Genomic DNA, 26,844 nt, shown 5'->3' with positions numbered 1-26,844 from the left:
TTTTATATTGCTCAGGCACTGAGAAGTAACTGTCTTCAGCACAGGAAATTCCAAATCCAGAGTCTTTTAAGTGCCACTGGCCATTCCTCCCACAGATAAATGAGCACTTAGGCTACATTTTATCCTTTTACTTTGTTACAATCTGAATTTATTTACATACAGAACAAGAGACAGGAGAAAAAGTTCTCTTATTTTAACCCAGTAATGGGCACCTTCACCTTGTAATATGAATGCCTAAGACAAGGCAGCTGCATTCAGTTTAGCAGCGTATATAAAATTCAGTGTGCCAGTATCAAACTGAATAAACAAGAATGCTAGATCATACAACACTAATATATTCCAGTGGGCCTGTGACTATTAGGTTAGGAGGAAAAAAAACACTAAAGAACCAAAAAAATTTGTTTTTATCACTTTAGTTCTGTTTACATTGCTGCACAATGAATAAATTACATCTTTCTGGGCTAGTGTTTCTGTTACTCCTACATCTCAAAGAAATTCCAAGCTAATTAATTAGAGCAAGAAATTACATTGAGCAGGATAAGATTTTAAAAAGAAAGAAATGACTTAGAAACACCAATCAAAGATAATTTGATTATGATTAGCTGTGCTGAAGTCTAAGTCATTAAAATTGATGAATATTTCTACACTGGTCTATTCTATGTAATCCATTACCTACGCTATGCTCTGTACTTAAAAGTCTAACAAATGGTATCTGATAATTCAATATTGAAGACTAAAATACTTTCAGTGCACCACTTGCTTTCCTACACCAACATGTTTCCAATACCAAATTAGCAGCAAGTAGTTTTGCAAAAATTCATCACCGGGAGAACTTTAGCTTACATGAAATACCACTCAAATTTTCATCTGCTCACATTCTACAGAGTCATGTTTAAGTATGGCTGCTGATTTATTCTGAACAGTCATTATCCCACAAAAATTACAACCACTGTTTGGTAAGAAACCATTCCCTGTGCTTCCCAACAGCTGTGGCCTGCCCAAAGATGTAACGCTTTTTTTCCACGCTCTCAGCTGAAGTGACGAGCAAGACGAGCAGACCTATAATCAGCACGCAGCTGAACAAAGGAGTGAAGGATGTTCTTGTCCAGATTAGCAAGTTGTTCTCCTGAGCAAACTTGCTTTAAATTATCCGGGGCTACAACCAGAAGATTGCAAAGTGCATGCAAGGTATCAAAGAGCTGTAACACCAACGGAATCTGTGGTTAGAGAATAAAAGAGATAGGAATTAAAGTCTTACAACACAGACTCTGCGAAGTTCAACTAGATTCTTGAAATAGTTTTTTCCACTAGACGATTTACTTTGGTGCACACACATGTGTGCATAAATACATATATGCATTTATATACATTAGGATCTAAGATTTATTTCTTTTAAAACAGAGAATGGGCCATGGACAAAATGTAGTGAGATTTTTTTTGTTGTTAATCCATCAGACTAGTGGTATTTATGATCAAGGTTCTGCTTCTTTAACCCCTAACTGCAACACATGATCTTCTTCAAAAAAATGGATTTGGAACATCTGTGGCCTCCAATCATACTAAGATAGGTTAAAGGCAACTTTTACAAGAGGATTTTGATGCTCCAGAATGCAGCAAACTTACTGTAAACCTATACTCTCATTAAGGGCAAGTATCTGTAACATTTGAAGAGGCATCATATGAAAACAAAAATGATTTCCAGGTATGTATAACCAGTAATTTCTCACTATATTTAACATGAGAATGCATGCAACTGTATGTTAAAATTTGAAATGCTACGGAGCTGCTTTCAAATATATAAAATGAAGGCTAAAAAGAAGTTCCTGATTCGTTTCCTAATGGAGGGAAGACTCTTTGACGAAATTCAGAAAGGGACTGAAAGTGTAAGACTATTCTGTGGAACAATTATCAAAATGAACACACACATGAAGAGTCAACAAATCTACTTCAACTTTCAAGAGATCTCATCTCTAATTAAACGTGATTAGAAGAGACCTAGAGAAAAGATTAGGTTGTACCACATAGCCCAGATTTGGGTTTTTTGAAGCTTTTGGCAACAGCCAGTAGGAGAAAAAGTATGGAAAGCAGGAGGACGATATGTCTTGTCTAGAAGGGCAATCCCTAGATTTTACTCCAATTCAAAAGCATACATAGAACACAAAATAATGTAAGTATTCAACACTTCCTCAATATAGACATATAGCCTGCCAACAAAGTGATATTAGGAGTCAGCTCTTTATAACCTGATAAAAAACTGCTGTGATGATAAAAGAATATATAATATCAGTGTATGAATTGCTGATAATCAAACAGAAATAGAAGATTTTGAGAAGATAACTTCTGATTAAAAATACTATCTTCTACTAAATAATTTCCATATGAACATACATCACTGACTTACACATGCTTACCTTGAAGTCTTTGGCACACTTTCTATATTCAGCCACATCACAAATAGCTAACATGCCTCCCATGCAACTGTAGGAATATTGCTGTAGATGTTCATAGATCAATCGATGAAAACGAACTCCAAGCTCCATCAAAACTGTGTCCACATTCTTACCATCCATAGAATTTCTAATTTTTTCCACCTGCTTTCTAACATAGCCACAGACTTTAACACAGGCCTAAAAGGAGGGGAAAAAGTTTCTTACTAAAAACAACTGGGAAAAAGTAAATGTCAGTTCTCAAAAAGTGATTTCTACCTCACAAGCTGAGCAGTTAGATGCCATGCCTTTCAACTTTCAGCAGCGTATCACTGAATTTAATAATTCCAATTAATTTTCCAACAGTGTTTTTCCATTGCCACATAAAAACACAATTATGCAAATAGAGATGGATGCAAGACAATGCTCTATTGAATTATAGTTTGTATCAGTTCATAATAAAGCAGTTTAATTTGGGCCTCTTGAAAGGGGAAAGAATTTGATAAGCTGTCCACCACCTACTAGTTTGCATCTGAAACTATCTACAAAACTGCTAACGTTCCCCTTGAGCTTGAGAAAAAAGCCCATAACAGAGTTTGTAGGTGTTTAGTCAAAAATGGAATAGCTAAGTATGTTAACCAATCAAATACACATGCTGTCAAATGCATTTATTAAATAGCATCGTCTATCTGATATGACTCAAGCAAGTTTGAAGCTATACTGATGAGTCTGGGCTTATACTTACGTTAGTATATTGAATCAAAACATTGTTTTCATCTTCTGGTTTAAAATCTGTCTTCTTTTGCTCTGCAGCCAAGATGTGTTTCATCTGTCCAATCATACAATTCAGTGTCCTTTAAAGTTACAAACACAGACCATGTTTTGAGGGGAACATTTTCATTTCCTTGATTTTTATATTTACAGACATTAAGGTGATTCTATACAAAAGTAGATAGAATAAAGCAATGGGGGGGGAACCACATTACCTAGTATTTGAGAAATCTACAGAACATACTAAAAGTGAATGATTATCATAAGAAACCAGGGGTGCAAGAACATGTCAAAGAAAATACTTCATTTAGTAGATATGCACAAAGAAATGCACAATCTTCCAAAGTTACTATGCAGTTCTCTAGATAAGAAAAGCTTGATTTTCTGTAAATAGCTAGGAAAGAGAGATTCAGAAGAAGAAAAAAAAATCTGAAAACTCTTTGCTCCAAGTTCACTATCTTAGAGCATAGCACACAGCATGCTAGCCAGCTGGTTTTAAAGGGGACAAATTAATTGGCAAGTAATCCATTTAAATCCAACTTTTCAGAGAAACTGGATAGCATTCTTCATTGCTGAGGGAATCGGACAGCAGAAGGAAGCATTCCAAAGACTTAAGTTTAGCAGAACTAGATTGCATTGTGTATTACTCAGAAGAAAGCATCAGGAAACACTTGTAAAATGAAGGTCCCTTGCCAGAGTTTGGCATTTCTCCCGTCTTCAGAAATCTAATAGAGTTTTACAGTGTCATTTTTCTCTTCCACAGGTTTTCTCTTCTTAGAGCATTACCTAAGGTCAAGGTACTGACTAATCTTAAGTCCAACCCAAAGGTCAAATAGCAAAGGAATTAAAAAAGGTACAACTTATTTTTCCCCAGACTGTTTGCTGGGAATGCCTCCATCGTGCATACACGCTTTCCCTTCCTCCACCCTTCCCTCCCCCTTTTTTCTTTATTTAAAAAAGTACTTTACAAACACCTCCTCTGAAGATAGAAATTAGCAACAATGAGGCTACAGGTTTTGAAGGATTCAACTTCTGTAGGAAAGGGAAGGAGAATATACACGTCCAAAGAGAGAACAAAGTTTGTTCCTTTCTATGCATGGAGCTCAAACTTGCATTTGAGGTGTACTTCATTCAACAATCCACAAACAGAAATAAAACAAAAAGTTATACTCTGCATTCTCCCCAGTTTCTATTTCCAATAAAAATATCCAGAAGGCTGTTTACACAAAACATAAATTGAAAGAAAACCAGCTGAACTAGTTCAGTTCAGATAATAAATCACTTCTACAGGGGCAGAAAATTGCTTTGAATGCCATTCAAGAATCTGCTGTTGGACTTCTTCAGATAGGAATTTCTAAGCACTGTCCATTCCCCCATGTTTCTCTCTCTCTCTCTTTTTTTTTTTTTTTTAAGAGAGATCATTAAGCAAGATAATCAATTCTTAAAAGCATCAGCAGCATCAAGAAGTGGCATGTAAGTGACATGTTTTATATATAACATTCATTTCAAAGCTAATCTTTCTTTTATATAAAACTGAAGCACAACTGTTTTTAAAAATCTCCACTCACAAATCTTTAAACACACTGCTTTCCAACAGAGACTCTTCTCCTAAGTCTTACTACCAGTTTTAAAAGATTATTTTATACAATCAGTTACAAGCTATTCCAATGTTGATGACTGACTCATGCATGCTTGTGTAGATTAGAACTTGCTGCCTCAGTGGATCAAGTACTTCAAGTTTTTTGTTTAAATCACCAGGTCACTTCCATCAGGAGCAGCTAAAATCTCAAATGTTATTCGCACATTTTCCATCTCCATCTTTCTTTCTGCAGCTGCAGAAAATGCTTTTAAGAACCAACTCCTTGAGCCCTCTGTAAATATATTACATCAAATCTCTTCCTCATCTCTGCAGAAAGTACCCTGTAGGACCCAAGCGCAGTGACTGCTTTCCCTATACAGTGGTGTTCTCATCCCTCGCCAGTACAGGGTGATCTGTATAAAAACTTTTGACAATAATTTCCACAGTAGTCCTTAGTTCCCAGATGAAGATTTATTTACATTACCATGGTGAGAAAACAGAGCCACAGAAACCTTACGTAACTTGTTCTAGGTTGAATAACATCGTTTGGAAATATGGGAACATTACATACTACTTCGGGCAAAGCAGGGCAGTCACAGTACAGTTCTGTTCCCTAATATTAAGCTTGTTAGTTATTTGGACTACTGGAAACAGACTAAATAAATCTCCCATAACCTCAAATCAGTCAATCAAGTCAATGTCAGAATGAAAATTATTCAATGTGAATTACTGCAGTCTCTCAAAAGAATCAGAACTCTTTACTGAAGTCCTTCCAGAACTACCTATATCACGTCACAAATCTGCCATGAAAAATATGAGCCTCTGAACAGAAAAAATCTGAACTTCCTTGACAGAATAATGCCTGCGTATAGACTTAAAAGAATAAAAAAGTATCGATTTTATGTTCAGAAAAACCTCATCCTTAAAAGGAAAGCTAATACACATCATAAATGAGTTCTACAAGAATCAGTGATTAAAAGAAAATTTAAATCTTTACTTGCCTATCAATGCCCATATCCAGCTTCACTTCCATTTGTTCTATGATATCCTTCTTCTTCTGAAGGCATTCAGATAATTTAGGAGAAGAACTACAACAGCATAAAGGGTTGGGAGGTAAAAAGAGTTAAACATTAAAAACAAATTTATTTGCTGGAGCTGTTTAAACAAAAATTTGTGAAGATTTCCTATTCAGGTGTTCTCAGAACGGACTAGTTTAGAGGAAGCTATCTGGCTTCAAAATAACAAATCAACAGTCTCAACAGCCAGCTGACCCTGAGCAGGATTGCCAAGTGCTGATGGGCAGTGTTGTCACACACTTTGGGCAGTGCTGTCCCTACCGAGCATAATGCCTCACTGCTGCTGCCAGCCCCTGGCAGGTCAGCAGGCAAACCTAGCTTTTCACAAACACACACACACACACACACACACACAAATTCATAGTACATCAGTATGTTCTTCCTCGAGCATATCCAACCAGTATCTCTTAAACAACATGCAACTTTCACCTAGTTTACGTACGGCTTCCACGGCACAGCTAGCCGTTTCCTCTGCAGAGGCTGTCTGGTAGACCCCAGCAATCACAGCAGTCCTCATATCCCCTGCTGACCTCAGGAGTGGCCAGAAGGCCTCTCTGCTCCACTGCTGTTACGCAGTAGTGAGCTCTCTGGGGAGCAACCATCTCTGTTCCCTATCAGTATCCTTGGAGCTCTCTCTTGCTCTGTAGTTCTCCGATGTACAGATCCGTGCAACTTTCCTTCTTCCTCCCCCAACCTGTTACAGCATTTTATCTTCCCACAACAGCTATCTGAACCACTCTAAGAATAAATTCCTCTTAAGAGAGATGAAATGAGGGGGGATTTTTTTTTTTTTTGCTTTGTTCACCGTAAGTGACCATTCACAAAAGAAATGCAAATCAGAATAAAGGTACCTGATCAATGGCATCAGATGATCATTGAACTGCTTGTCAAATAAATGGAAAATAGTATTGGCTTGGTGGACAACATCCAGAAAATAGAGATTTGCGCTCCTTGAATCAGAAGAAGGAATGCCTGCAGCAAATGAGGTTTCATTAGGATCATAATGATAAGCAGTTCTTCTAATTAGCATGATGACTTCTTCAAATAAGCAGAATTTTCCCATGAATGCCTAGATCACAGGCTTACAGTTTGGAAAAAAATCACCATGATGCCATACATAGAATACTTCTCAATGATATATCAAGTAACATTAGCATGCCTTTCTGGGGTTAACGGGAATTCTGTGATCAGTAAAAAAGGCAATAGGCTGCAATAAAATTACTAGACACATAATCATAAGCATAGATGCATCTGGCTTTTAAAATTTCTAAAAGCAAAACAGAACATCCAACTTAAATGTTTCTTCAGAGCATGAGTTTCATGCTTTCATTCAGGAGAGGTTCTCATTCTCAAGATTTTTTCTTTTTTTTTAATTACAAGCAGTGTTTTAGTTACTGCCACCAGCTTTTAAAACGCATAGCTATACAAACATACATGAAATCCTTATAAAATATAAAACATGAAGTCTTAATATAAAAATTTTCTCCTGTTACAGCAAAGAGAACAATTAAAAGAGGCAGGGAGTGCTGATGTCCTGTTTTCTGTGATACTGGTCTTTCTGAAGACAGTGTTGTTTTCCCATCTGTGCACATTTCCCAAATGGAAGTTACACTTAAGATGACACTAAATGCTGACTCCCAAATACACAAAACTAGTTTTTAACCAGTAGGTTTTGAACAAAGCCAATCAAATAAGCACAATAAGGATCCGTAAAGATCATAAAAGGCCAGTGAAATGAAGTGCTCGTAAAATATTTTGATTAAGTATCAAACATTCAAAGCCACTTTCTTCCCACCAAAAGCAAAATTATACTCACCAGCAAGGCCTGTTTCTAACGCATAATCAATGTGTTCAGTGCATAAGAACTCTACAAGCATAGAAAATATTCTGAAAGCATTCTTCGGTAAGTCAGATGGATCAGAGAGCTTTAAAGAAAAAGAAAAGCTTTGATCCTAAAGGTCAGCTTTACACACATTCAAAAATTCATCTGATATTAGGTATGGGATGAGCTTAAATTGTAACAAGTATTCCAAAATAATTAGAGTGTTATTCCAAATTAGATGTGTCCACACAGAGAACTATTCAGGAACAGTCATTCATATCAACAAGCTCTTCAGCACCAAAAAATAAATTGAAGCTATTTCTTAGTTAATGATACCAAAAGAGTAATGTGCTGCAAGATGCTATAGAAGCCAAAAGTATAAGGAAGATTCAAAAAAAAAAAAAAAAAGTAATTGGACAGATTAAGATAGATAGATTCATCAAGGGTCATTAATACACATTAGCACAGATGTAATTTCTGGCTAAGGAAGTAGCTGGATGCTGAGAAGAGGTTCATGAAAAAGAACACACTGTAAATGCTCTGTCTTTTCCTCTTTCCCTAAGCTTCTGCCACCAGCCACAGACAGAAACATGATACTGGGTTAGAGGGACTTCCAGTGTCATCCAGTGCAGCTGTTGTTTTATTGCTGTCACACCACTACAGAAAAAATAATACAGACTGAACCTCACTTACCATTCACACCAAAATACCAGAGAAAAGAGCAAATAAACAGCAGTAAAATCAGTGATTTAATCAGTAGGAAAATATGTTTTTGTTAGACATAAGCATTTAAAAACAGTAGAGGACTACAAAGGTGAACAATGCAAGAGTAAAGATTACTGCTCTCAATGTCTTACTGATGATATTCTCCAATACTAGACAATATGATACATTTAACACAGGAGAACATTTGTCGGGAAACTATTCTTTATATTTTTAAAATAAGAACAAAAAATTTTTTACACTAAATCCTTCTCAGTTCTTGGGTCTAGTTTAGCAACAAAAACAAGATATGCAAGTTTAACCCTTCCAAATAGTTCAAAAAAATACATGGTATTAAAAGTCGCAAAGTAAAATTAGATTCATGTTTCAAAAGCAAATCCTTAACCTCCACCATGACCCTCATTCACTGAAAAATACAGAAGACAATTCATTTAACTAATAGGCTAAAGTTCTCCCTTTCTCCCTATTATACTTCAGCTGAAAAATGACATGTACAACTTCAGATTTAATTTGATGCATAAACATATATTACTAATACAGATCAGAGGATGCAAACTCACCCTGTGACATCTTTCAAAAGCTTGTTTAGTTTCTTGCAAAAGGTTAACCACCACTTCTTGTGAGAGAAAAGTTTCTCCATGGGTGTCAATACTTGGACCCAACGGTAAGTTAGTACGCTGCCTTATCCTCTCTTTGAGGTCTTGAATACTAGAACACAGATACACCAAAATATGATTTCACTAGAGTGAAATGCTGATGTTCAAATTCAACAATATGTTTAAGATATTTTAGCCGTTAACTTACAAAAACAAAACTCAAGACAGTTTAGGATGTGCAAGCATTAAGACAGTCTTACAAAGCTTAAAAACATTGCTAGTAAATGCTAAACTATCATCGCTGATCACACAACCAGATGTGTTCTACTACAGCACATTCGTATCATGGGAATAGCTATACCCGCCACAGTGGAATGAAAGCAATTTTAATTGAATCCTATGGGACTTATGTTCTGTGAAAAGATGTTTAGCCTACATATTCTGTCACATTCTACTTTCTAAACATTTTTGCAAGTTTTCCATCTCATCCATACCCAGAAATCCTCTCATCCACATCCACTGTTTAGGCAGTCTTTTTTTTTTTTTTTTTTTCTAAGTCAAGCATGCTCAAACACGTTTGCATGCATAAAGCAACCAATAAAGTCAGTCACTACAGTCAATTTAATTTTCCCCAAGAAAATTAAATTTTATCTTTGTTTTTTAATTCAATTAATTACTTCGCTGTTTTTTGTCCTATCCAAATCAATCACTTTCCATTCTTGACATACTAAATCTAGCAGCTCTTTGAAGCAGTAGTCTCGCCACCTCTGCTTCACACAAGTTTTAATTCTTCCTTTCCCACCTCTCACCACTCCTTTATTAGGGTTTCTCTACCCTGAGAATAACAAAGTCATGTTTTACCTTTCTCTCTAAGACCACTGCATCTTCTGGGCTTATTAAGAGCTTTTTCACTGATATTGCTATGGTCTTTTCCCCTTCCTAGGTCTTAGGCGGGGGCCACAAGGCCTGGGCAGGTGTAAAAAAAATGTATGCTTTTAGATACAGACATACACATGCTTTAGGTACCTTAATTTCGCTTCAGTCCTTTTGTGGATCTGCATCCTAAGTTAAAACACAGGTTTAACTGGTATTTTTCAATTCCCGTGAGTGTATAAATACCATGCATCACCTTTCACATGTATTAAGAGCAACTTATACCAGAGGTAATATAAATAAAAAAGTGATAGCAAAATAAAAAAAAGCTTTAGGTCATTTTACAAGTCTGCTTTTTTCCAGATGGTCACTACGTATCTGACAAGGCAATCACTGTGTTTCTCCCCTCACCACCTCCCTTCCACTTTAAAAGAAAAAAATTCACAGAAGAAACTCACCCTCCAGTGCCTATGGACCTCTTCTGGTGGTTTTTGGAATCATAATAGCGTTGCAGAATCATAGCACTCCTAGTTTTCAAATAACCAATTTCCACCTCAATGTAATTCTCCAAGTAGGAAATGAAAATGGATTTGATAAGCTTAGACAAGAAAGTCTGCTTATCAGTACCCAGGTTAAATTCCATCAATTTGCTTGAAAGATTAGTAGTTCTTTATGCAAAGAAACAAAGAAGAGGGAGAGGAGGAGAAGGCTGAATTTGTATGAATTACAGCATTACATGTTTGTAAAGCACATAACACAACAGAATACTGATAACAATTAGGAATTCTGGCAACTTTACATTTAAGTAAAGAACCTTGCATAATTCACATTTGATTATGTACAATACAATTGCAATCACATAAGTCACTAGGTGAGATGTAGAGTGGCTTTGGCGTAATTTTCAAAAGAAAAAAAGACACATTACTCTTTCTCTCAAAGATCACTATCCTAGATATTCTCCATTGAAAATAATAATAGCTATTTTAAGTTTTCTTTAGGAATTAAATCATTGTAAAGGCTTTTTTATGAGCACCTTACACTTTCGGCATCTCCTCCTGTATCTTAATAATAAATCAACCTATTACAAGAGGATATCTACAACAATAAATTCATCATCAATATTTAAGTACCTGGTATATAAATCATAGAGGTTCTTCAGGTACTGTTCTGCATCTGACTTCCTGTGTTCTTCTAGCTGGTCCTTTACATAACCCTACAAAATTTAGGTAAAACAGCTATCTGTTAGAAGATTAAGTGTCAACGACAGTTCATCTCCCCTACTTGTCAGATTACACAGAATTCACCATAAAGTATGCATCTTCATAATGCAATTCTTACATTCTTTGTTTTTCAGTCTCTAATTTACAGATCTTGCTTTATCTAGAGGAACAGATTTGAAACACATCTTTTATAGGAAATAATTTGAAAATACAAAGTAGTAGCATGTGAGTTAGAGACAAAAGACACAGTGCTTTGAATATATGCTTTACCAACAAACACAAAAAGCTGAGAATCAAAAACACTAGAGGACTCAGGCATTTCTGCAGTTCAGACTAAGCAAAGGAGGTGTGCAGGTCCGCATACATATTTACAAAACAGTTGTAAGCTCATAACCTCCATGTTGTTGAACATTTGCCATAAAATACTAAGTCAAAACTGATGCACAAATTTGGGATGAAACCCAAACTCAATCTCTACATCAGTATTACTGTTGATAAAGAGAATTAACAGCATTGTGTTGATTTTACACACATAAGTGAGTATATTCACAGGATGGGAAACAGTATTTTCAACTACACCAGACTTTCATATAAATATTGTATTAGCTATGGGACAATATTCCCAGTGTAAGTTGTTGTTGCTTACTCAATGCTAACCTCACACATGAAAACCAATTCCAAGAATGAACAGATTAAAGATATTTATTAAATGTAAAATTCTTTTCCTGACATGTTTTGGGTAGAGGAGCTACAGAAGAAATCAAATACATCTATAACTTCTTGAGAATTAGCTAATAAATACACTGATTTCCTTATAAGTTTACGTAATCAAGTTTTTTTAGTCACACTGCATTCGGAGTACAAGCATCTCTATTTGAAATAACCATGATTTTCTGACTGAAGTGTTGTAGAGAAATTAGATTCGGTTTTACAGCTTTATATAAGATTACAAATATTATAAATTCTCAGTGACTGTTATTATTAAAAGTAACACTTACGAATGAAAGTTTCCTCAACTAACTTTAGCATGCTAAAATTTGAAATACCTGAAGTTTAACTTCAAAGATATTTTGAATGAGTTTGGCTAATACAGTCTCCGGATTGCTAAAGACTTCTCCAACTTGCTTGTTCACTCGCTGGCAGAGGATGGCTGCATCTTCAAACACATCATTCCTCAAAAATGCACCCTAGGATTTCAGAAGCAAATTTCAAAAATATATTTACAAAATCCTGTAGGACTAAATAAATCAACACCTGGAGAGATGCATGTAAAACATAAAATGCATTACCTCTTGACATTGTTTTATGTACACATCAACACAATGGGAATAGCCCTATGGAAGGAGCAAAACAATTCAAAATTAAAACATATTTCTATGCTTTCAGTATAGAATGAAATAAAGGAAATAACTCCTATGAAGCTTTTTTTTTTTTTTTTCAAAAAATAGATTAATCAGAAACGTGGACTCTTTCAAACTCATTTTTGTCACGAATTTAACATAACTATTCTCTCACCATTCTCTATGGATAAACATTGCAGGTTTTGACACTCTCTCCTCAAACCCAAATTCAGCACACGCATAAGATTATCTCAGAACTAGGTCTCTAATAACACTGCCTCTGATCTCCCATAATCTGCCTCCTTTATCCCTCTACATTTGATTTCAGATAGAACAATAGAGTAATTTTAAAGGCATGCATTATCTGATACAGGGGTTGTGCCTGTGGAAATATTTCACTTAGAACAAGCACGTTTGTAGGTTTTTTGTGGTTTTTTTTTTTTTTTTTTAGCATTAAAATCTTTAGTTTTTACCTTAAAATGAAGTAAAACTGCTGCTACTTCTCTCATTCTGGAGATTTCACCTCTCCGCTGCGCATTGGTAAACTCCTGAATTAGCTGGCACTCTAAATCATGGTACTTACCTGGAGAGGAATAGGAAGAATAACAAAAATCCATCAGGCTATGCAATACAAGCACTGACAAAGATTGTAATACTGACAGTACTGCAGATTTCTTTAATCAGCTTTAAAAATTCAAATATAGTAATATGGATTGAACTGCATATATAACTTACTTGCAATCTTCGATTTTACTTCAGAAAACCTGTTAACATCAAAAATATACCATGTTTAAATTCAAATCCGCATCACCAGAAATCACAGAAACCCTAGTACATTAATAACAGGCGTTCAATTATTTTAAAATGGAAATGCATAACACAAAAGATGATAGAAAAGTTGCATGTTTTATATCCATAGAAAACCTACAGGCATCTAATTTACATCTAGCATTAAGTCAGCATACTGAAATTATCCCATTAGAAGCCTGTTAAGCAGTTTAAGATGTGTATGTAAAGATGATCCTAAAACACGACTATGTGAACACAAATTCAAGAATAGAGGACAGAAATAAGCATACAATCCATCTCAAAAGCTACTATATGAATCACTGAATAAAGTAAAGCACCAAAAAAAAAGACAGGAGAAGCATCAGAAAGTTACAGCTACGTAAAGGGGGATTTTTTGTTGTTTTTTTCTGTTTTTTTAAGATGCTCAGATAGGATTTTTACCTGTCAAAAGGCAGTTCTTGTGCAATCAAGTGTAGTTTTTGAATAATATCAGCTGCCTCTTTAATCTGTTAGAAGGAGAAACATGACAGACAGTTACTAAAGAAGGTCTGATGATGCAGCCTTCCTTTCTTCCTTCTCCACTGTTCCGTTTTCACATACATACTTCCTATTTCTAAAGCTGGTTGATGTATTCATTGAAAGGATTACCTCATTCAGGTTCCCGATGATTAATTTTTTAATACAAAATTATATAGGCCAATAAGAAGATAAAAACTTTTAAAGAAAAAAAAACGTTCAAATTGGGCATATCTCTGTAGTTCGGCAGAGAGACGGATCTGAGCTGCTCGGACAAGTAGCTCATCACTGCACTATGCCAACATAACTGCAGAGCTTGCAGACCAAATGTGACTAAAGCAATCTCATGCCATTTTACACCCTTCCACTTAGGAATACTGAATACAACTATAAAACACAGCTGGCTGAAATGCAACATCATAGTTTACAAGGTATTAGAATACAAGTCAGTTTACTGACTCACACCTAACCAGAAGAAACTACAGAGGAGACCTCCCAAGCTCCAAAGTGAAATGGTTAGAGACACTTTGGGACATGTCAGGAAAAGCAGCAGTGAATTCTTTTCATTTGAAGAAAGTAGAGAACAGTTGCATGCAGAAAAGCTGGAGAATGTGGGACATGGAAAGGCAAGGAACTGGGAGTTGAAGGGGACATCACTAAATCAACACACAGCATAGTTAGAGTACCTAAACCCTCTCAAGGGAGTAGAAATGGAAGTTGTATACAAAAATCATAACCTCTGAGGGTCAAAGCAAAGATTAAGACAAAAGCTCGTTTATCTTGCATCTACAAAGTACAAATAGTTGCACGGACACAGAAAATTCAAATAGAGTTAAGGCAGCAGGCACATTTCTGCTCTGTCTTGGACAGCAGAACCTTTCAGCATTTCTCTTTCCACAGTCAGCCAGCATGGGAAGTGCATCCGAGCAGCACTTAGTGACTGTTTTACTAGGTTAACTGAAACTACAGAAACATCAGTCACCACTTTCGAAAGTGCGGTGAACACAGCAGGTTGAGACCGAGGCGGAATTAGCTCACTGAATGTCGACTGGTCCGAACCAGGCATGGCTCTGTGATGGCTTTAGAGGCTTTATTATTCAGTCTTGGGGACCAAAAGGAGCTTGGAGGAGGCAATGAAAACTACTCTGGTCTAGCTACTGCAAAAGCAAAGCCTTTACCTTATGACTTAACGCAACTGAATACGTGAAAAACATGAAATTTATCTTATTTTCCTGTTTGCCATGTTCCAGAGATCTGGAGTGACAGGAGAAGAAACAACGAAATCGTATTCTCCCACTATTTATGTGGGGCTTGGATTAAAGCTTTTCAAGAATAGCACGAGGCACATCCGTAATAATAGATAGTACAGTCACACTGGTTTGGCTGCCCAGCAAAACCAGGAACTCTAATAAAGTACACCCATATTAATAAGAGAAGCTTATGTTTTAAACTGTCACCCTGCAACAGCCTCTTAAGTCAAAAGCACCTCTGCTCCTCCAATAAATTCTGTGAAAAAGTAGTTATTTCTATTAACTTACAGCAACCTTAATACCTAACAAACCTGATCAATATTGATGTCATTAGGATGGCCTATATACTAGCAGTTATTTGCCAGTATTACAAAAACATATTTTCTGTCTTCTTTTCATACAATAGCTGTTAACTAACTTCTTAGATTTTATTGAATTTAGGGCCTTTTCTTATGCACAACAGAAACCATGACAGATCAATTTTCCATGGTTTCTGCTTAAATCAGAACATATTCCATTTTTAATTTAATCAGGTTCCTCTAAACTATTAAATCAAAATAAATATAGATTCTGTAAAATATAACTTAAAGGCTATACCATATCTGTAAAAAAATCAGAAAAAAAAAGAACAGTAAAAGAAAATTTTTAACAGATAATATTATGAACAAGGAAGTTAAAAGGCATAAGAGAACAACACTGAGCATTGAACAGACATGGAGAAAATGATTTAAAAATAATAGCTAGCATGTTAAACAAACACAAGACAATATTGTTGCATGAAGAACAAGTAAACTGTTAGATCATTTTAAAAACTGAATTATTTTAACTGATAATTTGCTCACTTTAATGCTCTTCAACACAGAGGAGTAGTTAGCTGGAAGTGCAAGAGCAGTAAGAAGTCCAAAGAGGATTAAGATATGGAATACATAGCATAGAACACAACGGAAAATAGAAAACAAGTCATCACAGACCACAGATATTAGAAATTGCTCAGCAGAGCAATTGCTCAGAAGAAAGTAATGCAGAAAGTGACAATACAAATATAGGAAAAAAAAAAAAAGAGGAGGTAAGGATCCAATAGACTGTAAGAACTGACACTGTTTATAAAAACATGAATTTGCTAGGAAGTAATTACATGTAATTCCTTTCTTGTCTGTCCTTTCTCCATATAGCCTGTCCTCAATGCCTTAAGGGGGAAAAAAAAAAAAAAAAAAAAAAAAGCTTTATTGAAGGATTGCACAGTTCAAAAAAATCATAATATCCTCCAGAAGAATGTCTAAAACCACATCAGCTGAAGATCAGAAAACACTGACAAAGCACTGATGGTGTACATTCAAGGATATTTGTTGCTGTCTCATACTACAAAACTATTTTTAACTCAAAGACGCATTAAAAAGCTCACAGCACTTGCCTAGGCAGGTTATTTTACAAACACTTTCTATTTACTATTTAAATTAAGAAGCAAGAAGTTACAAAACAGAATTAGCCCACCCTGACCAAAAGCGATCTGTACAGGACAACTAGTACCCAGAAAATCTCGTTCATGTTCCCACACACTTCCTTGATAAACTAACACAAGATGCCTGGACTTTACTGTACTTTTCATCCTACAAATTTGTCAAATGTCTTATTTTTCAGGATGGACAAGGATTAATTTGTTTGTCACTTTCCAGGCTTACCCTATCAATCTACCACAGTTTTTTGAGATCCTTCACTAGAAATTGTGAATCCTGCAGTAACAAGTAGAATAAAAGCAGAATTTTGAAAAAGAGATCCTTCATCAGACTGCATATAATTCTCTTTAACTTGTGCTATGTTATTTAATACCATGCTGGCATAAAATATTTTGCACAAGAATAAAAAACATTTTACTCTTTTAAACATGTATTTCATTTCTACTAAAAAAAAAAGAAAGAAATCTTAAGCAGATCTGCAAAAATACTGCCCATACAACAATTTTTGTTATGTTGAAACCTTTCCACTTTCCTTGGGAGTCAGAAATGCTTTTTTGCTGTTCTCTCTTTCACTAGGGCAAGCTATCAACCAGCAATTACCATATATCCACAAATCATCATTCAGAAGTCACTGTGGAACTGACTGCTTGTGAGTACAAGTATATTAAATTATTAGCTTTTCATTTCCCTGAGAGATACCTTCAGCTAAGTAGTGGGGCGATGACTATTAACCTATTCTTATATCCTTTATATGATATATTTCAAGTACAGGCATATTTTTTGCTGAATGTGCAAACTAAATTTTTGCTGTTCTCACACACCACAAATTTTCCTGACTGTGATCGTATATACCACTGCACAGGATTTAAGGAGAGCAGAAAGAGTCTTCAAGACACACCTCAAAAACTTATTCATCTTATATATTGCACAGGAGAATCCTATATGTGCCCTCCTGCCTACAGCTGAAGACTCTTTCTTCAGTTCCCTTCTGGTGGCCACACCATTCAGACTCTGGTTTACAAACATACTCTTGAAGCATAAGAAGAACAAAATGCTTAAAGGTTTCTTTGAAGTTTTCCTGCCCAGTTCTTCTAAATCAGAGGGTGGAGACATAACCACAGGACTATACAAAGCCCACAGGCATGCTGTGACAAAAAGGTATCCAAGGCGAGTGGACTGACCCAACACAGTGAAGTTTCACAAAGAAGTTGCATTCAGAAACGTTCTGCATTACAGGGTGGATCTTATGCAAGGAGTTCAAAGGAAAAAGGCAGATATTGTATGTGTTTTAAAGTTGCCCTCCCAGCATTTCTCAAATCTCTGATAATTTCATAAAATGAAAAATGCCACATTGTCACATTAAACATCATTGAATACAAATACTTTATCAGCAATCTGCAGTCTAGTGTTGTTAATTTACATTTCAGAACAATGCAACTTTAACAAGTCAGTCACTCACTGGTTTGAAGTCTGACCATGGTAAGTCATGGTAGCAGCTTGTAATTAGGGCAGTACTGCTTATTGCTTTGAACTGCTTTCATCCCGCTGACAGCTCTTACCTTTTCAGAGTTTGTAAAAACATCAGACTTCAGCTCTCCATCCAGAAACTCATTAAAGTATTTCATCAGCTTCTGAGCCTCCACAGCCCGTTGCCGTGGCGTGTTTACCCCCTCCAGTTGGTCGCCAAGGTGACAGACCTTAGTTGCCACATAGCTGATGTGCTCATCTAGTTCTTGAAAATGTTGGAAGGCAACCTGGGAGAACATAGGCACAAAACTCATGATTTCCATTTACTATATTTTAAGAAGCACTAGGTCATTTCAATAAACAGCACAGTGAATCCAGGCATCAGCTTAAGTGCTGCATCTCAGAACTATTCAGAACTACTAAATTAATACACACAGCTGCTCAAAGTTCAGTGTCTTCCCTTAAACTGTTAGGACAACTTTTAGAAACACTAACAGTCGTTAACGGAATCTGCAGATAAGCCCTGTTGACAGGGGAAATTGTTTTCCAGCAAACCTTCTTTATTTTATCTCAAGCACTGGCTCACTGTACCAAGACATGTTAACAAAGCATATGATGCTTTTGAAACTTTTACAGCTTAGCACTGACTATATGCTCCAGATTTTACCTGATTGCTTTTCTGCAGCTCTTGCACTTTCTTGGCAAACTCCTTTGCTTCCTTCTGGCATTGCTGTTCTAGCTTCTCCACCTTTCTCTGAATCCTTTCATCCATTACCTGTAATTCTTGGATGTGGTTCACAAACTCTTCCAATAATCTGTTTTAAAATAAAAGATAGTAAAGCAGGCTTTAGTTTAAAAGACAGTCTTGTGCCCAGAACTTTTTTTTGTTTTTTAAAAAATAGCACTAACCTAGTGGTGAGTAGGCTGATATAGGCCTAGCCTACAAATTGAGTTTTCTTTTAAACTACACTGTCTTAGCTGTGCAGAACTCTCTAGGTTTACCTAGGAGCTATGGGATCACATGAATAGCAGCTGATGGGGCAAAAAATGCTAAACACCAGTTGCTCAAGAACCTGGATCTGTCACTGGTTAAAAACAAAACAAAACAAAACAAAAAACCCAAAAAACAAAACCCAAACACACACCACCACATCTCCCCAGTCTTCCTCAAATAAATCTTCTCATCAGGGCAAATAATAACTTGGGCTACTATATCCCTTCAGCTGAAGGGATAACACACTTTCTACTGTACCGCACACTTCAAAATTGACTAGCTTCCTATTAACAGGTGATATAAGCAACTATATTGTTTCGTAACTTTGTTCCAGTTGTAACTGCTTTGCTTCCTGATTCCATTCCTGTTCTTCCTGTAACATACACCAATTTATTTTTTTCCTCTCACTTTCCATCGCTTGTTTTTCTTTCAGACTCACATATTACTCATTCCAAACACAGTATATTCAAATGCATTCTTAAGTTTTGTCTATGCTTCTTCCTGCCATACTCAGCATGTCTCTCCCTCCATCTCTCAATCCTCTTTTTGTCCCTTCTATCCCATTCCAGTCATCTTTCAGCTCATACTCTTCTAAAAACATCCCAGTCACTGATGCATAGAGTATACAATTATTCTCAGATCCTCCACAACCACAGACCTAATGCTAATAGCTGAAAAACGTATTAAAGACTGCAGAACTCTGTCATCAAGGTTTAATGTCAAAGCAGAAGAGAGGATGACAACTAGATCCTTTTCTGGAAACTATTTCTAGGATCCCGCATTTTCACCTTACACTGTATTCAGAAGGTATGTAACAACTCTCAAGCTCTTCCAACCTGCAGTACTGCTGAAAGGCAGAAGGAGCATGCTGTTCCTCTCCTGGCTCCCCATGCTTAGGCCAGAGACTCTGAACAACCAGAAGGGAAGATGTGAGGGTTGTTAATTTATCCTCACATGACTCCTTCCCAGCAAACAACTACAGTACCTCTCTTTGCAAACAGTCTGAGCTCTCTCCAAGCAATACCTAAATGAGAATAATGTAAATCTCTTTAGTTGCATAGTCACTGAGTTTTCAGTATTTACTGCTGCTAAAAATGACAGGTTTTTACACTGTGCAGAGGTACTTGGGACTTCTTTCCTCCCTTTCCTGCTTGCCAGGAGCCCAAGAGTAAGTACGTTAAATTAGATTCCAGAGAAATCATGAAAAAAACTTAAATTAGAAAAGTATTTTTTAAATGTAATTTGAATGATAGTCAATGATACAAACCTTAGTTTCAAACAAAAGCCTAGAGAAGTGCAAATAGCTTCTATTTATTTTAATGGACCCTTCAATTCAGTTTGGAGTGTGTTTTTTTTTTTTTAAAAAAAAAGGTATTACGCTAATACACTTATTTGGCAATAGTAATCAATACAGTGAGAGTGGAAAGAACAATCAAGTAGAAGAGGTAGCTGCTGTTGAAGTTTCTGAGAACAGAAGTGGAGAATTCAACAACTTATCTATAAAATAAAAAAAATACATATATAGCACCATTTTTTAAAAAAATAGAGAAGTGAAAACATGTCCTTCACACTACAAGGCTTCTGTTTCTTACTCCCCATACTAGAAACTTCCAAGAGAAAAATATTTATAGCTGTAGCTCCCACTTGTCCTGATAAACATGAAAGTACACTGCAGAAGTTAACACAGGCAATTCAATAGAAACACAGAAGACAGGTTAAAGCGAGCTGGTATCAGTACAGATCCCTGACTGCTCTAAATTATACTCTCGGAATAACTACGGGAAAAGAGCTAGAGGAACTAATCCTGCACAGTTCCAGGCTTCTTCCTACCTAACTCACATTCAAAGCTCTTTTAAGATGCAGATCCCACAATGAATGCTGAGGGTTCAGCATCTTGCTAGCAAGTCCATCATCGTTGTTGTTCTTGCAAGCCTCCAAAGAGCAGGACTTCTCAAGAAAACATGTCCTCTGACCATACTAGTGAAGCTTTTCATTATCTGCCCTTGAATAAAAACAGCTTTTCTACAAAGCTTCTAAACATCTTCAGTGTTCTAGTTCACGTTACTGCAAACAATCTCATTTTGGAAGGAAAGTGTGGGGGTGATAATTCACTAAAAAACAGCTATTGCACTTTGAATACCATAATCTAAATTAATGTTCAGGTAGCTAAACCTTTTGTTGAGCCAACTAGCTTATAAGCATTTCAAGAACTGGAAAAGTTGAAAGATCAAGGTCATCTTCCAAGTTACACTCACCTGAGGAAAAAAAAAAAAACACACTTATGCCAATTACGTGTCTAGAAAGAATACCAATATTGAGATAAAAAGCTTAAAAGTTCACTGTTTGAAATAGTAGCTCTTTTCAAAACAAAAGCAGATCCGGGAATTAGGAATATAGAAGCTTAGATATTTAGCTCTGTCACATAAAACCATCCCTCTGAGTTACCAGTGCACCATGCAATGCTGGCCCAGAAACCAGGCAGCTGGTTTTTTGACTTAGGGCGAGGTCTCTCAAAAGAGCCAAGTCAAATTAACAGCTCACCACAAATAAAAGGAGAAGGTCTTCCTCTGCTTCCTCCTTCCTCACTTCCTCTTACCCTGCCCTTGCTCCTTCTTTACCCACATTCCTCCCTCACCACCAGCTCGCAGACACACCACTTCTTCCCTTTGCACCTGCTCTTAGGCTTCTCTAGTCACAAAAATTTGCTAACTCCAATTTAAAAAAGCTGTCTTTTTCAGATTAGTTTTCTGACATTTTAGTGAGTTAAATCAGTTTATCACGAGATAACAGAAGTGCCTAGACCACGCTTGAGCCATTGCAGCATACAGTCAGGAGCAAAGAAAGGGGCCCAAGACCATCTCCATTCAGCAGGAGCAAACTGTTAGTTTGATTCAGACTATATCACTAAGCCCAGGTTAAAACAACCTGAATCAACACTGCCATGTTCCTACCTTTCTTCCCATCCCACCTGTTTGTTCATGCATGTTTGTTATTTGCACCAGCACTGGAAATAGGTCCTGCAACAAGTCACTTCAGGGAGCTAAACTAGCAAAAAACTCATTAAATTCATTTAAACTTTCATAGCAGTGAAGCCTCACTTTATGTTTTAACTTAGCAAGTTTAGTGCTTTAGAAACATTCACGTCTGACAAACAATATTAATTCTCTTGTTCGAAAGGTATAAATTAGACAGTGACTTTCTCTATTCTTGTTACTGAATAATTGGTTCTGAATAACTAGCTGATGGTCACAAATTCCAGCTATTCTCTCAGATGAAAACCTTCTTAGACACACACCAAAACTACACAAAGGCTTTTTGTCATACATGTAATAAAATAGTATAATTAGAGAGACATCCACTTTGACCATTATACAATTTTATTTTACCTTTTAGGATCAAAAGCTTCTCCACCTCTGGAACCTCCTCCAGGTGTTCTCCATGCCAGGCGTTCAATGTATTCATCTGCCACAAAAGGCTCCTAGCCACAGAACAAAAACTCCTTACAATGTACCACAGCAGGTAGTTTCTTAAGCAGCTGCTCATACATCATTTTGAAAGCATTTAGAAGCTTTACTACAATCAAGAGCAAGTACAGTGTCGACAGTTCCCCCGTTACCTCTTATGTTTACATATTTAATGCAGAAAATACTCTTAATATAGTGGGTTTGGACACCTAGCGTAGAGGTTACTGAAGTACTAACAAAGAACTTGTTGCTGGTCTGTTAAGAGTTGGCTGCAAATTACCCGCCCTCATTTCCAGGTGCGCTTATGACTTGTGATTACAAAGTATCTGAAACATGCATCAGCTACGCTAATTTAAGATACTTCATCAACAAACCCTGCTGTGGCCCACTAGCCTTCAACTGTGTGGCAAAACACAAAGATTCAAATTCAATTCAAAGTGCATTAATGATGCTAAAAACACAAGGTTACACAAATATCTTCTGTAATATCTGCTGAATCTTCCAGAATAGCATTCCACTCGACAACATTATCCGAGAGCAGAGACCTCATTATAAATCCAAGAGTTCCTACTTCAGTTGACCTAATACTTAAATCAGCTCAAAACGCTTTTTCACATAATCAATATTAAACTCAAAATAGAAACACAGTCTGATAACATTCATCTTTATAGAATATATTCATCACTCCACTGATAATCTAACAGCATTGCTACATCCTAACACCACTAGCATACCTAAGATTGCCAAACTAAACATTCTCACAATCACCAGGAGTTTTCAGAAAGCTTTTAAGTTACACGCAGCCAGAGCTCTAAAACTTTGATACATAAACTGTAATATACAGCCCAGTATAGAGCCAAAACCAGTCACGGTTAATAGAGGTACTTGCAACAGCTCTTACTTCTCATAATGAAACCTGCCACCGTTGCTGTTGATAATACTTGGGTTAAAAACAAAAAACAGCCAACCACAAAACAACAACAATGAAAAAAACTTCACAGGTATCAAACTGGTTCTAGTACTGACAGATGTAAAATCTCATCAGAAGCAATAGGGAAGAAAATAAAAGTGCTATTTTAACATCTAAAAGCAAGCGTTGGAAAGTAAGTATTGCCAGTTCAAGATTACTGATTACTCACATTAGCAAAGCCACTTCAGTATTTATCCCCAAAACACATCTTGCCTTGCCTGATTAGGCCCTTCTATTAACCAAAGTTTTTTTGTTTTTTTTTAATATAATTTGCAATATACTGAATCCTTCTAGACAGGACAAAAATTCCACCCTTTCAAGAGATCACCTAGTAACTCTCCTTTCAAAGACTGACCAAAGTAAGCATGTCCTGCTCAGCCTGGTTGGTGAGTTTCAAGCTTAACTGGATGATATGACATGCAAATCATTTCTCTAGAAGTAACTCATCGCTTTATCTCAGTTCTTCCTGATACACAACCCAAGTTTCCCTTAGGTGAATACTTTTCCTTATAAATTATAATGCAATATTTTCATATTAGATACAAATTCTCTCCTTATGTCATCTTCACTTCTAAAAGTTGGAGAACATTTTTGCAGCTTTAATTATAGGTTAAATGAACCACTCAACATGGTAACATTCCCTTCAGGGGAACCTTCCAGCTCTTCTCTGCACTCTTCCTTTATATGAAAGTCATTGCCACAATCTTTTCTGAAGAGCCTGTAACCAAACTGCAGCACCATTCCAGGTGTAAGGATACCAGTGCCAAATACAACACTACAGAAGGACCATATGGGAAGAGTGAGCGCTTACTGATGGCACCCGTATTTCATTTCCTAGGTCTCTCCCTTCTTTCAGACGCACACATTAAACAATTCCTCACACACTCATATGACCTTGGGTTTTTTTTCCCCCTTCATAAAACGCAACATTTACAGAGTTGTTCTGCAAGCCAGAGTATCAAAGCCTGATCTTCTATGGAAATCTCATAAAAAAGCTCTAACCCCTCAAAGAAAAGCAATGCCAACTTCCCGCCATACCCATGCACACAGAGTGCCTAGAACTCCTTCACCTGCATCTCATTTGGCTGGGTAAATGGCAACAAACGTCGTGGTGGATTCCAACCTATACCGTGCCCCTGGGCCAGCCGTGGTCAAAGTGGATGGTCCCTCTGCAGTCCTTCCTGTGGGGCAGGCACCCACTGGCGTCCCTCTCTTCTGCAACACTCATGCTGTCTCCCAATTTGCCTCATTCCTTCTGCATCCGCTATTCTGCATAAACTAGAAACCTGCATTTTGTTTTTAACAATTTTGACATGTCAGCAAAAAGTGTTCATTATTTTAATTAGGATTAACTTATGTCAGAATCACTATTGTATATAGCTGTGGTAATATTACAGAGGGGCATAATCCAGAAAACGTTTTTCAGGCATATTTATATAGAAGACCAATCCTTCAGTTTCTCTTAGCATTTATTATACGAACCTCATATTGTATTATTTAGGAAGTACTAACACACAGGATAACACTACATGCAGAATATCGACCAATACAGAAACAAGTTTTTTCCTTCCAAATTTTCAGTGTCAAAGGTTGCATTAAAATAATCTATTTTATAAAGAACAATGAAGTTTGACAGCATCATGTCATGACACTGCACATTCTACTACAAGTAGAATGTGTAAGTTTGTATAGTTTTGTTTGTATAATCTGTTTTTTTTTCTTTTTTAAGCAATGTTGCTATTACAGTTAGCTATATCTATCTGACAGCCTATTTTCTATTTTAAATTTCCCCCACAGTTCTGCAGAAACTGCTCATAAATCATCTGTTCCAAGTGTCATTTGCAAGTCCTTTGCCTGTTATCAGATGAGGTCTAACAGTCAATTTTTTACAGCTTTCAAGTTCCCTCTAGCTCTGTAAATGTGGCCCTATCCATCCAGCCAATACTACAAATTCAATGAGAGTTGCTTTTAGTGGAAGATATCCTTATTTGAGCTGGTCTGTATAAATGAAACTAAACTGCACCGCACCACGTTAAAATCCAGTTTAGCAACACTCATTGTTAAATTATGTTTCGGCTTATTGGAGGGAGATCGAGTCCACATTCTGTTCAGTTCCAAAACAGATCCTTCTCTACAATTTCACGTATCTATATTGCAAATGACTTTCAAACACACTTCTGCATAGACATGGCAGCAAAACACTGCCCTCACCACAGAGCCAAAGGTTACTTCCATAACAAGCACGCGTTTTAAGCCCATTCCTTCGTGGCAATTGCCTCAAACCAATTTAGCGAATTTTGATATAACCTGTCCTGCCTTTGTGATGACTCAGAAAAGAAATATTGGTTATCACACTGGGAAACAACTTTCCAAACGCTACGTCTAGGCAAAGGCCTCATCTACTGTGCAATTTTATCTTTCTTACCACTGGAAAATGGAACTGATTGCTGCACGATCCAACACAGACAAAACGTACGGCCTTCTTTCCGCACCCGAGGTACCTCATGTTCAGGATCCCTCAGAGAGCGGAACCACGTTATCACCATCGCGCTGAGAAATCAGCGGGCTCTCGGAGAGCCGAGGCGGCGCAGCGGGAACACGAGGCCGGACACCTAACCGCTTCCAGTACGGCGTGCTAATTTTGCTGTGTTTTTTTTAAAACCGCGCACGCCGGAAGAAACGAGTCGCAACGCTCGCGAGCCGTAGCACCGATTCGGAAACTCGACGCCTCGAGGCGAGGGGCAGGCCTGGGGGCGAAACGGAGGGTCAGCTCTCCCGCCGGCCGGCCGGCCGGGCCGGGCGCCGCGCCCCGGGACGCCGGACGAGGCGCGGACACGGCCACGCGCCCCAGCCGGAGGAGCGGAGCTCGCCCGGCCTCGGGCCCGGGCGCGTTTCGCGCCCTGCTCACGCCAGGCCTCGCGCGGGCCCTTCGCTTGGCCGGGCCTCGCGGCCGCTGAAGGCCGGGCGGGCGCCGGGCTCGGCGCGGCGCGTACCGCCGTCAGCACCGCCGTTATTCGCCTTCTCGGTCGCGCCCGGCTCGCCGGCGCCGGCTGGGACCGCGGCGGGCGGCGCCGAAGCGGCGCGGGCGGCCCAGGCCCGGCGAGCAGCGCCGAGGCAGGCTCGGGCGCCGAGCCGCACGGCTCCTCGCCCAAACTTTCTCCTTCCCCTTCGTTTTCTCGCCCTCCCCCACGAACGCCCGGCTCCCGCCGCCGCCTCCCCCCACCCCCAAGGCTGCGGCTCCCTGCGTGCGGCCGGGCCGCGGGCAGCGAGCCCCGCCGGCGGCGCCGCCCCGGCCGCGGGCCCCCCGCCGCGCCCACCTCGAAGAGCTCGGCCGCGGTGGCCATGGCCGCAGGCAGGCGGCGGGCTCCTCAGCGCCGCCGCACCGCCGCGCCGCCGCCGCCGCCCATTGTGTCCCGGCACCAGCAACGCCGCCGCCGCCAGCAGCAGCAGCAGCCGCCGCGGCGCCGCCTCCGCCCGCCGGAAATGGGCCTGCGCCGGGGCCGCCGCCGCGCAG

At 38.1% G+C, this 26,844-nt stretch overlaps 1 protein-coding gene across 2 annotated transcripts; it reads right to left on the bottom strand.

The window, feature by feature from the left end:
- Positions 1 to 397: 397 nt before the first annotated feature.
- Positions 398 to 26,739, bottom strand: EXOC5 (exocyst complex component 5). 2 transcript variants are annotated; one of them, XM_062577497.1, is made up of 19 exons: positions 26,648 to 26,739; positions 22,283 to 22,374; positions 18,570 to 18,717; positions 17,995 to 18,189; positions 13,657 to 13,721; positions 13,162 to 13,190; positions 12,900 to 13,009; positions 12,376 to 12,420; positions 12,133 to 12,273; positions 10,997 to 11,079; positions 10,325 to 10,534; positions 10,020 to 10,055; positions 8,958 to 9,105; positions 7,669 to 7,777; positions 6,704 to 6,824; positions 5,778 to 5,864; positions 3,172 to 3,280; positions 2,412 to 2,627; positions 398 to 1,217 (listed from the first exon to the last, which is right to left on the bottom strand). In XM_062577497.1, exons 1-19 carry the CDS (start codon positions 26,672 to 26,674, stop codon positions 1,029 to 1,031), a joined length of 2,160 nt encoding a protein of 719 aa, XP_062433481.1. In that variant the 5' UTR covers positions 26,675 to 26,739; the 3' UTR covers positions 398 to 1,028. The 2 variants fall into 2 exon arrangements, with proteins under 2 accessions (XP_062433481.1, XP_062433482.1); XM_062577498.1 differs by lacking the exon at positions 10,020 to 10,055.
- Positions 26,740 to 26,844: the final 105 nt, after the last annotated feature.

Source organism: Rhea pennata, chromosome 5 (assembly GCF_028389875.1).
Source record: "Rhea pennata isolate bPtePen1 chromosome 5, bPtePen1.pri, whole genome shotgun sequence".
Taxonomy (NCBI): domain Eukaryota; kingdom Metazoa; phylum Chordata; class Aves; order Rheiformes; family Rheidae; genus Rhea; species Rhea pennata.
The sequence above is the reverse complement of the archived record's forward strand: the minus strand, read 5'-3'. Positions and strand labels throughout refer to the sequence as shown.